This window comes from Megascapheus bottae, chromosome 13 (genome assembly GCF_031878675.1).
Source record: "Megascapheus bottae isolate mThoBot1 chromosome 13, mThoBot2.hap1, whole genome shotgun sequence".
Lineage (NCBI taxonomy): Eukaryota > Metazoa > Chordata > Mammalia > Rodentia > Geomyidae > Megascapheus > Megascapheus bottae.
In genome coordinates, this window is record NC_143521.1 from 46,784,670 (window position 1) to 46,796,922 (window position 12,253).

General features: G+C 41.3%; 1 protein-coding gene across 1 annotated transcript in view; it reads left to right on the forward strand.

Annotated features, from left to right (window-relative positions):
• Sepsecs (Sep (O-phosphoserine) tRNA:Sec (selenocysteine) tRNA synthase) overlaps nucleotides 1-9,893 on the forward strand; it is a 41,377-nt gene extending 31,484 nt beyond the window's left edge. Inside the window, exons 11-12 of the mRNA XM_090343755.1 lie at nucleotides 824-1,116; nucleotides 9,056-9,893. Of these exons, the coding sequence (XP_090199881.1) occupies nucleotides 824-1,116; nucleotides 9,056-9,075 (313 nt within the window). The 3' untranslated portion in view covers nucleotides 9,076-9,893. The remainder of the gene's footprint in view (nucleotides 1-823; nucleotides 1,117-9,055) is intronic.
• Nucleotides 9,894-12,253: the final 2,360 nt, after the last annotated feature.

Below are 12,253 nucleotides of genomic sequence, written 5' to 3' on the forward strand. Positions count from 1 at the left end.
CTTTTTAAACATTTCAAACTTCTGACCTGACTTATATATGTGACATCAGATTCTGGACTTAGCAGAACCTGTAAAGCTTCTTGCTCTTTGATAGAAGATAATATGTAAATAGTTGTCATTGTACAAGACTTTAATGTAAAATAACAGTGTACTGTATAATTTCATCTTAAGGATGACATGGTTTGTTTGCATAAGCCATGATTTATGCCTGTTTTTCAGCCTCTTTTATTTTGGGGGTGTTTGGTACTAGGGTTTGAACTCGGGGCCTTTTACTTACTAGGTACCACTTGAGTCATGCTCCATGTTTTTTTTTCACTCCCACCCTCCCTTCCTTCTTCCTTTGCTTCTTTCCTTTCTTCCTTCCTTTTTTCCTTCCCTCTCTTCATGTTGTTGCTGTTGTTTTCTATTCTCTCTCTCTCTCTTTCTTTCATTTAGTTATTTTTGCTATAGGTATTTTTCAGATAGGATTGCCTATTTTTGCTCAGGGATGACTTCAGACTAAGATCCTCCAACCTATGCCTCTGTATAGCTGGGATTATAATGTGAACCACCATAAGAGGCTTTTTTCTTTCTTTCTTTCTTTCTTTCTTTCTTCCTTTTTTTTTTTTTGATATTTGGTCTCACCAGCTTTTTATCTGGATTGCCTCCTATTTCAAACTTCCTATCCCTGTCTCTTTAAGTAGATTGGATTCTAAGCTTACGCCGCTGCTCTGACTCAACTTCAGCAGATGTGTGACTTAGGAACACAGATAGCTTTTGTTTGTGGGTAGCATTCTGTTCACAGCAGCAGACACATTGAATTGACCCATCTTTTCCCTTTCAGGGCTGTGCCTCTCGGGTCTGTGCAAACTGTGAGTGGCTACACTTTCCGAGGCTTTATGTCCCACACAGATAGCTACCCCTGTCCTTACCTCAATGCTGCAGCAGCCATCGGGATGAAGACACAGGATGTGGACCTGTTCATAAAGAGACTTGACAAGTGTTTAAAGACAGTAAAGAAAGAACAACTTCAGGAGAACAATGCATCTGGAATTGACAGCTGTGACAAAACAGAAGATGTGGAGACTGCAGAGGTGGCTTTCAAGCTAGATAATATACTTCTTGACACGTGCCACGGTACTTCTTTGTGACTGTGATGAATCTGGTTTTCTTTTTTCTTTGCTAATTTCCAAGCAATGATGAGGCTACAGAACAGACAGGCCATCCATAGAGCAGACTAAAGATGTTTGAGTTGAGTTTATAATATAAAGAATATCCAGCCAATGAATAGACCATTGATAATTGCTCTGGATTTTATTCTTAGATTACCTCAATTCTTATAACCCTTAAAAGGTTGTAATATACAACAAGCATTTTTTACAATTGTTAAGATATTTGCCAATTAGACATCTTATGGTAGGTCATTCTGACTAAGAATGACGATAAAGTTCCCTCTCATTCTCTCTAAAATGTTGAGGGCTTCTTCTTACAGTCATTAACCTGCCCAAGGCACTCATGTTTCTCATCTCACAGACTTCAGAGATGTCTCTCTAGCGCTGCTTATTACTGGATCTTTGGTCTGATATTTGTGTGCCTAAAGAAGCAGAGACATGGTATGAACTTCACTTGAGACTGAAAAGCAACAGCTATCTACAGAGGAAGAAGGGATGTATATTGGTTTATTTCAGGCAACATCTAAGGCTGTGTTTGGTTGTCATAATGGTGGAATGTCCTTGATAGTGGGTAAGTGGAGGCCAGTGGCACTGCCCAGCATCCTCCGCTGGGCAAGGCAAGCATCCATAATAGAGTCCCACAGCACTAATGCTGAGGTGAAAATGGCTGTGAAGTAAACTGAAGTAGTTGCTGCTGAGTAACTGTATGACTGTAGTTACTCGGCATCAGAGTTGTGTGTTTCGTGTCGAGGTTCAGCCAGTAGTGGACTCACTTCACCTAGGGAGATGTTGGCCATCTTGCTGTGTAAGCACATGACATAGTGTTCTCATAACCTCAAGATGAGCTAATTATGAATCTTAGAACAATAGACATCATTAAACAACTGCGACTGTTCTCCAAAGGTGATAATTACATTAAATGTGATGAATTGTACTGCCTGGAGAAGCTTCAGTGATAACCAGGGTCACCATTCTAAATCTGTCATTGTAACTTGTTCTCTATGGCACTTGTATGTTCTCCCATTTAGGCAAGTGAAAGTTTATGATGGGACTGATTTTGTTTTAAGCAACCTTTTTTTACTGACTCTTCTGCTCAGGATTGGTTCACTGGGTATATCGGTGTTTGGGGACCTATTTTTGCTAAGAAAGTAAATGTGGTGTAGAATGATAAGCAAGTGTATTCTTCACTCTGCCTGAATGCTCATTTTTGAGTCTGAAATTTAGATTTACTGGCTTTAGAGATAATTTTTAAAAATTTTTGTTGTTGTTTTTATGCCAGTCCAGCGGTTTAAACTCAGGGCTTGGGTGCTCTCTTTGAGTTTTTGTACTCAAGGCTCATACTTTACCACTTGAGCCACAACATCACTTTTGGCTTTTTGGTAGTTAATTGGAGATAAGAGTATCATGGACTTTTCTGCCTGAGCTGACTTCAAACTGCAATCCTTAGATCTCAACCTGTAGAGTAGTGAGGATAGTAGGCATAAGCTACCAGTGTCTGGCAACTTATGTTAATTTTAAGAAATTGAGATGGAGTTAATGAAGCGTCTCCTGCCAAACCTGATGTCAAACCTGCTCTCTGAGCGGGGCATTGCTTAGCCTAAGGGATCATTAAGGGTGAACATTGTATAAACGTATGATTTTGAGAAGCATCTTGAACTGGCTTATGTGCATCAAATATTGTTCACAAACTCCTTCAGTAAAGACTAACCTACACTGAAAATACCCAAAGAAGAGACCTTACTTTGGTGGTATTTGGATTTGAACCGCAGGCCATTGCATTTGTAAGGCAGGCACCATCACTGAGAGATACTTCTTGCCCAGCTGAGCCCAATCTGCCTATTTTATACATCTCATCGATGACATCCCAGATGTGTACCACCACACTTAGCTTCTTCCATTAAGATCTCAGCCTCGGGGCCCAGAGTTGGGCCTAGTGGTAGAGTGCTTGCCTACCATGCACAAAGACCTGGGTTCGATTCCTTGGTACTACATACATAGGAAAAGTCGGAAGTGATGCTGTGGCTCAAGTGGTAGAGCACTAGCCTTGTGAAAACCCAAGGACAGTGTTCAGGCGCTGAGTTCAAGCCCTGGGACTGGTTAAAAAAAAAAAATCTCAGGGCCGGGAGTTTGGCCTAGTGGTTAAAAGTGCTTGCCTAGCATGCATGAAGACCCGGGTTCGATTCCTCGGTACCACATATAGAAAAAAAAGCTGGAAGTGGTGCTGAGGCTCAAGTGGTAGAGCTCTAGCCTTGAGAAAAGTCCAAGGACAGTGCTCAGGCCCTGAGCTCAAGCCCAGGACTGGCAAAAAAAAAAAAAAAAAAAAAATCTCAGCCTCTTCTGTGTTTGGGATGACAGGGATAAGCCACTGGTAATCTGGCTCGAGGAAGCACTTGCTAACATTCCCTTGAACACATTTTTAAAAATATTGCAGTAGCAAATGCTGTGTTGACTTGTTGATTGCATTTTCCTTATTGACTTAGCAGTGTTAACTATGTATGGGAAAGGGTTTTCTGGTATGTTGATGGCATTGTGTATTACCGCAGACTGTTTGTAAACCTGAGTTCAGATAGGCTCTACTCACTTCAATGAATAAGTTAAAATGCCTCAGACACTGGCTTGATGATGATTTAAATCGAGACTCGACTGACATAAGGCATTTACAGACATGAAAAGGTGATTTTTTTTTTTTTTTTTTTTTTTGCCAGTCCTGGGGCTTGTACTCAGGGCCTGAGCACTGTCCTTAGGCTTTCCCAAGGCTGGAGAACTCAGAGCCTGGGCACTGTACCTTAGCTTTTCCACTCAAGGCTGGTGCTCTGCCATTTGCACCACAACTTTGCAGCTGCTGCTGCTTCTCCTTTTTTTTTTTTCCTGGCTATTTGGAGATGAGTCTCTTGTTCATTTCTACCCAGGCTGGTGTCAAAGCTTAATCTTCATACAATTGTCACTACTCCTTAAAAAAAAAAAAAATATATATATATATATATATATATTCCTGATAGAGCAGTAAATCTCCAATGCATTTGTAACTTATGAATCAGAACTGGCTCTTTCATGCAAAAAAGTGTCAGAAAAAAGATAAATATACTCATTACAGGTGTCACAGTGAAATAAAAATATATGCTCTGGTTTAAAAAAAAGCTTAATCTTCGGACCTCAGCCTCCTGGTAGCTAGGATTATGGGCATGAGCATGAGCCACCAGTGCCTGGCTAAACATTTCTTAGGTAGCTTTAGCAACTTGTTTTAGAGATCTAAATTTTATATTGTATTTCAAATATGTCTGCTATTTTCTGTGAATGTAGAACTGAAGTATAGACTCAGGAAAGCTGAAGGGTGCATGGACCCCTGAAGTCCAATAAAGGAGGGTAAAGGCGTGGATGTCAGTGCTGGCAGTGCAGCTCAGTTCACGTCAAGCTGAAGCGTTGTACAGGACGAGCGATCAATACCGTGTGATCATTGCTCCACTTCAGAAGGGCCAGAGTCGAGAGACTAGCAAATGTTTCCTCATCTGCAGCGTATCAGCAGTTCTTAGGCTTCATTTGCTGAATAGATAATAATTCTAATTGAAGATAAATTACATGAACCCACATGTGAATGATAGATATGTTCCAACATCTTGTTTCTGATGCATAAAATCAGCTGCACTTTTTATGATTAACTCTTTCTCTCTCTAGCAGTCTTGAAATTCCTGCTCTCTTTCTGCTGCTTCCATGTGACCTCAAGGTCACAGAATTCAGATTTTGAAGGGACATTGTAGTTCTGTACAGTCAGCCTTTCTATGCTTCCCATACACATCATTTCCATACAAGAATACTTAAAGCTGGGCATGGTGGCTCACGCCTGTAATCCTAGCTACTCAGGAGTCTGAGATCTGAGGATCATGGTTTGAAGCTGGCCCAGGCACAAAAGGACCTGAGACTCTTATCTCCAATTAACCTCTAGAAAACAGGAAGCCGGGCTTGCCTCAAAGGTAGGGCAGTAGCCTTGAGCTGAAAACTCACTGACAACGCCCAGGCCCAGGGATAGGGTAGCCTTGAGCTGAAGAGCTCAGGGACAGTGCCTAAGCCTAGTTCAAGCCCCATGACCCACCAAAAACAAACAAACAAACACACATAAAATTCCTTGCTAGGACTTGCTAAGGCTGATTGGTTAGCCTCAATGAGGCTGTAACATAGAATTTTGTAGTTTGATTTTTGGAGTTAACTGGGCCAAAGTAGTCTGCCTAGAACAGAAAAATGAATAATACAAATATTCTTTTGATCACTATGTAATGTGTTACTACTATTCATATGGCAGAGTGAAGTATTTTAAATCAAACTCCCAATTTGGTTCTTAAGTCCTCTGCTGATGAATTCTCACTGTATCATGGAATGATAGGTGATAGCAGCCTTTGAAACCCAGTGTTAAACTTATAAATCTGTCCACTTAGCTTTTTGTATTAGTTGAATTAAGTTGTAGAATATGAATTATTGAATACAATTCAGTTCAGCCAATAGCACTTGATGTACAGAATGGTAAGTTAAAATATAACTTAATTTTTTTCCTACTAGTTTGACCCAGCACATAATTCTGTTGGCGTTCTGGTTCTTTAACCACACCATAATAAGACCTGTCACTAAGGCCCAAGCTACAGACTGGGCTTTTAATCTTATACTCTGCTTAAAGCTTCCATAGGTTTTAGAGAAATTTACACATTCATAAAAACACAATTTTTCTTACTGGTCATTATTTCAATGTTGAATTAGTGCCTCATCTTGAGAGTTAATTTTTTTCCCCTTAACACTGGCATTTGAACTTGGCCTTTAGCTGAGAGTTAATTTCTATATCCTTTCATAGAGACACATAACCAATGATTGAAAACAACAGAAACAAGAAGTGGATGAGTCTCATTCATATTCTACAAAGAGAAAAATTTGAAATACACACACTTGGTTCATGTAAACGTTGTGTGTCCAAAGCTTAGTGGTAGACTACTTGCCTAGCAAGTGTGAGGCTGAGTTTACTTTTCTGATGATCTAAGATGTACTGATTTATAGAATTTGCTATGCGTGAAGTTGGGTCATTTCAGAAGTTTCATAATCTGTATAATTGAGTTAGAACCAGTTGAATATGCTGTTAAAAGTAGAAAAGTGCATGCATTGTCTGTCATACTGTGTTGGTTCTTAATCTACATCATCTACATCCTACGTGCCTTACTCTTTACTTTCATTTGGTCCGTCAGGTGTGTACAACAGAAGATGATGGGTTTAAGGCTACTGCGGATGTGTCTGTAATTTTCCACTTTCTGGGAAAGGCCCTGGGAAAACTCGGCAAGCGTTTATGCGGTTGTGCTGGGTTTCACTATGGCAGGGGATTTTCATCATGGGAATTTGATGTAATGTCAGCCTGGTCACCTGTAACTTACCAAATGAGGGGAAAAAATGTTTGCAGAAATATTTTTGGTATGGTTGTTAAAATGGATTTATAATTTATTATAGGAAATAAATTTTTAATAAATCACTGGCAGTACATTATCTTATTGTACTTAATCATTACCACAGACAAAGTCAAAATACAAATAACAGACACTAAATTACTTGCCCATTTTTCTGGTTCAGTCATCAGTATATTTGCCTAGAAGCCAGCAAGCAAAGTCAGATCTAAAATGAGAACCATGAGTCATGGTTTGGACTAAATTATTACAAAAAAAGGGAAAGTGATAACATTTCAAGAGCCATTGCTGGACACTCAATAGTATTAAATCTTCTCTAAAATAGTCTGCCTTTGTTTGAGAATAAAATAGTATCACTTCTTCAGATTTCATTTTTAACTTGTGCTGCTTGAATAGTTCAGCAGTTGTCTGTTGTGTTTGATTTGGAGGTAGAGTACTGCCCTGGTCCCGCTTCTCCATGTTAGCTTACACATTCGCACTCTGTGCACCTCATTCCATTCAAGTTGTGGAACTGGTACAGCCTTCTAGAATTGGGGATTAAATGAGGTAAGACAGGCGTGTTTAACTCAGCCTGAATAAAACACCATTAACTGGGGCCGGGAGTTTGGCCTAGTGGTTAAAGTGCTTGCCTAGCATGCAGGAAGACCCGGGCTCGATTCCTCGGTACCACATACATAGAAAAAAGCCGGAAGTGGTGCTGAGGCTCAAGTGGTAGAGCTCTAGCCTTGAGAAAGTCCAAGGACGGTGCTCAGGCCCTGAGCTCAAGCCAAGGACTGGCAAAAAAAAAAAAAAAAAAAAAAAACACCATTAACTATGTATGACTAGCTTCTACGATGCTCTCTCTACTAAACTTAAGTTGTGCTAGGCTGAAATTGAAATCCAGGAGAGTCATTAATGTATTTTTTTTCTGTTCTCTGGTGGAAATTTATATAGTTGATTTTATATCCCCCCCATGGTCTTCTTATTTGGCTCTTTATTCATTCCCCTGGGTTTGCATGACATGTGAGAATTGCAGAAATATTCAAAGTGCATTAACTATTTTATGCACCTGAAAGTGCAGATCATAAGCCAAGAGAGATACAGAGATTAAAAGTTCATGTCACAGTGACCTCCTCATGGATTCTCCTGTCTGACCAGAGAGTTTGGTACAATCAGCAGACGTCAAGCACAGCAGTTCACCATATTTATCCTTGTTCTCACAATGGTTCATTGACTCTGGCTCATTAATTTTTATCTTTAGCTGATGTTTTTCCTGAATTGTTATCTATACTCATACTCAACTCACTATCTAATCATCCCTTAGATGTCCAGTAACCCTGCCAAAACAATTCCTTGATCTTCGCCCCAAGATTCTGCTCACCCCCAACCTTCCTATCCCAGTATTCCTATTCTTCACCATTTCTACAAGTCTGGAAATTCTTCTCAATTCCTCCACATCCTATATCATAAAGAAGTCATGTTGCATCTACCCTGGACTGTCACTCAGAATCAAGCCACTGCCTCTACCTTCCCTGTGACTCACCACATCTGAACTGCCTGTGTTTCTTACATTACTACTGTTTTGTGGGGGTGGGGAGGGTCATGAAGCTTGAACTGTGGGCCTCGGGGTTGCCCCTGATCTCAAGGCTAGCCCCTACTGCTTGAGCCACAGCACCACTTTCGGCTTTTTCTGTGTATGAGATACCAAGGAATTGAACTCAGGGCCTCATGCATGCTAGGTGAGCACTCTACCATTAGGCCACGCTCCTGGCCCTTGTATTATTATTCCTTCCCAATCCCCATAAAGGGTCCCCTGCTTCTACCCAGGCCTTAAATATATATATATATATAATATTTTTTAACAATTTCTCCTCAGTGCAATAACCAAAATAAACATTCTGAAACACTACTTATCAACCCAAGCAATTGCATTGTTCTACATGCTTCTCAGAATGTAAGCCAGTGTCCTTGTGTAGGCCTCAGAGGCATCTAGTATTGAGGGTGAAAAAAATGGTCACTAACAGTGAGTGTTCAGATCACCTGGGATCCTTGTTTAGATGTAGATTGGATTCCAGTAGGTCTGGAGCAGGTGTTTCTAGAAAGTTATGTGTCTAGGTGATACCTCTACTACTGGCCTGTGGCCCAGTGTTCTGTGGAACCCGGGTATTTATTGTGTCATTTTGCTTACCATAAGTATCATCAAAACTGTTACGTTCACTCAGATCCTGGTCACCTACATGGCACCTGCCACATAGCATATACTCAGCCATTCATTGTATGAGTGGTTCAGTGGGTATTAGTAAATATTTATGAAATTGTGTGTGGAATCCCATTGTGTTGCATTAAAGGTGTTCAGTAGTTTTTGTCTTACTACAGAGTCCCGAACTTTGCTTTAAATGGCAGACACAAAGGAGTTGTGCAGATCTTCTGTAGGAAGAGGTTTGCTCCCTGGCTGTTAGCGGCACCCACAGCCTCCCATTCCTTGTTTCCTTTCAGGTTCACTCAAGCCCAGCTGAGCCAGCCAGTGTCCTGACAGATGGTCATGAGTGAGCTCCATCAGGCTGGCAGAGAATGTCTACATCACCTGTGTATGATGGCTCTTCATCCTTACTATGTTCTTGGACAAGTGTTTCCAAGAAACCTGTTGGAAGTGAAGACAGGTCGAAAGTGGTAGAGCTTTAGCTTTGAGCAAAAAATGGTTAAATACATGAAAATCTGAGACCCTGAGTTCAAGTTCTGCCAGCATAAAGAAATCAATCCATAAGTAATAAACTGGAAATTGGGATATGAAAGAAGTGCAGCTCAAATTTAGAGCTCCAGCTTTGAGTAAAAAAGCCAAGCAAGAACACAAGGCTCAAGTGCAGTACCAGTACAAGAAAGGCAAACCCTGGTGGCTCATAACTATAATCCTAGCTGTTCAGGAGGCTGAGATCTGAAGATCATGGTTTGAAACCAGTCCAGACGGGTAAATTCATGAGACTTATCTCCAATTTACCACCAGAAAGCTGAAAGTTGAGCTATGGCTTAAATGATATGGAGCCTTAAGTGGAAAAAGCCAAATAAAACACAGGTTCTGAATTCAAGCTCTAGTAACAGCACAAAAGAAGAAATAGTATGTTCTCTTAAGTTTGCCCCAGCCATAGGTTCCCAAAGGGTCCAGTCCGAGTCTGTGGCCTACACACCCCTGCCTACCTTTTTTCTCACCTCCCCCTTGTTCTAAACCAACTTGCCAAACTCCACTCCATCCCCACTAAGTACTGTCTGTCCTTATAATGCAAATCTCAAATATAGTTCGCAAGCCCGATGAATCTGTCATTGACAGTCATCAACAGATTACGGCACTGTGTTAGTCTGACATTCCTTTAATTATCTTGTAACTAAAAATACTAATTGCTGTTTTTAGATATGAGTAAGATATCATGACGTAGTGCACTATTGATAGGTGATGCAGACGATAATGAACGGAGCTTGTCATCCAGTGACCAGTCTTCAGGAAATTTCCTCCAAGACCCAAAAGTGACTGCAAAGTAAGCAGACATCAGGCCTGGCTCTGTCCCTGATTGGCTGAGTGACCTGTACGCTTTACCTTTGACTCACCTGTAAAGACTCACTGGATTGAGGTAAACACTAAATGAAGTAATTACATATTTAATATAGGGAACCTGATACATAGTGGATTAATACTGGCTATTATTATTATTTTGCTAGTCATGGAGCTTGAACTCAGGGCCTGAGCACTGTCTTTGGGCTTTCCTCAAGGCTAGCACTCTACCACTTGAGCCACAGGACCACTTCCTGCTTTTTCTATGTATGTGGTACTGACAAATGAAACCCAGGGCTTCATGCATGCCAGGGATGCACTCTACCACTAAGCCATGCTCCTGGCCCTGATAGTGGCTATTTAATGGTGGGGTAACAACAATATAACAAGGAAGGAAATATCTTTAATAGAATAGTATTGGAAATAGACCTTATAACACATAGCAGTGTTGACCTGACATTTATTACATTCTCTTTGTCTCGGTAAAGAACTCAAGGCGTAGTAGCCTTGTGGAGGCCAGCCTCCCTCTCCCTGATCAGACTCCTGCCTGACCTGCCTCTGTTGTATTTAGTTCTTTGTCCTAAGGCTTTTTTAAATTCTGTTCAAATGAAAATGCCTTTGGAGATAGTTGACTTTAATTTATCCTTATCTAACAATGACTTCTTGGTTGGGATAAATGTAGCAAATATTTCTTTAAGAATGGGCTTTAAAGCTGGTTGCCAGTGGCTTGTGCCTATAATCCTAGCTATTCAGGAAGCTAAGATCTGAGGGTCGTGGTTTGAAGCCAACTTGGGTTCATAAGTCTCTACTCAAATGACACCAAGTATCCACCACTCCCGATTGTGCTTACCAAGCCCCATTTTGTCTCACCTGTCTCATGGCCAGTCTTTCCCATAGTACATTGCCTCCATCCTACCTGACAGGCCTACCTTAACCTGGGATTCTAACTCGAAGCCTGGTGTTAGGAGAGCTTAGGTGCAAACTGAGTTTGGTAGCTAGAGGTAATTATTCCCAAACAGATGGAACTGTGATTGTCTCCAGCCAGCCAGGCTTACAGGCTTACTTTCTTCCCAATGCTGGGAGGAAAAGGGAGGCAGGAAGGCAGCCCAGGGGAGATCAGAGGATACCTTGGGGGAATGTTCTGCCTGGTGGGGCTTTGGAGGTAAGTTCAGAAGGAGCTTCATAACAGGCGCCATCCTGAGACAGACCTCTTCTGCACCACTCCCTCTGTAAAACTTGACAATATGGGGGAGGGAAATGGGGACAAAAACATGAGAAGGGGTATCAATGTTTGTGAAGAAATGCACCTTCTATCTGGTGAATGTAATGTGACCCTTCTATCAATTACAATAAAAATTTAAAAAACTTGACAATGGGGTTCTTTATGCCCCAGTGGCAGTAATTCACTTATAAATGAGAGATGGTGGGTTCTTGGAAGCCTGAGTTGGCTGGGAACCTCCGTTAAAAGCTTTTTTTAGTAAGAAAACTGTTTTTGAGAGTGACTGGGAAGAAGATAGGTCCTGGGGACAGAACCACCCATGCGCAGAGGACACAACTGTGTGAAACCCCTCACAAGACACAAAGTTGGTCCAGGACACAGCTTTAGCATGCAGATGGACTGGCTTTGGTTTCCATTTCTTCCCATTCCTTCCATTTCCTGCGTCCATTCCTACCACACTCAGCTCACAGACAGGGTCCCTGCCTTGGTCTATGGCCTACTGTCCTGGGAGTGGGAACTGGGAAGGGGGAGGTGGCAGAAGCCTTTGAACAGTGCTAACTTTAAAGGCCAGTTTAAAAAAAAAAACAAAACCCTGTCCGTTTTTATCCAGTAACTAAGAGCAAATGAACCTTTAACAATGGGAAATTCAACATTTGGCGGCAGGGGCAGGGAAATTTACATTCATGATCATTGTCTATTTCCTGTCTAATTTGCATTTGTGTATTTTGGGGCCAACATGGTTTATGCTATTCTCCAGGAAAAGAAAAACAAGTCCAACCTATCACCACCAAACTGCTTATGGAGAGATCACCATCCCTACTGAGCCCACTGCTTCCTGGGGCATGAAATAGGTTGACAGGAAGCAGCAGGTGTGGGGCCACGTGCCATGTGCTGCCTTTTTTTTTTTCCCCTGTGTGTTTATAATCAGTAAATG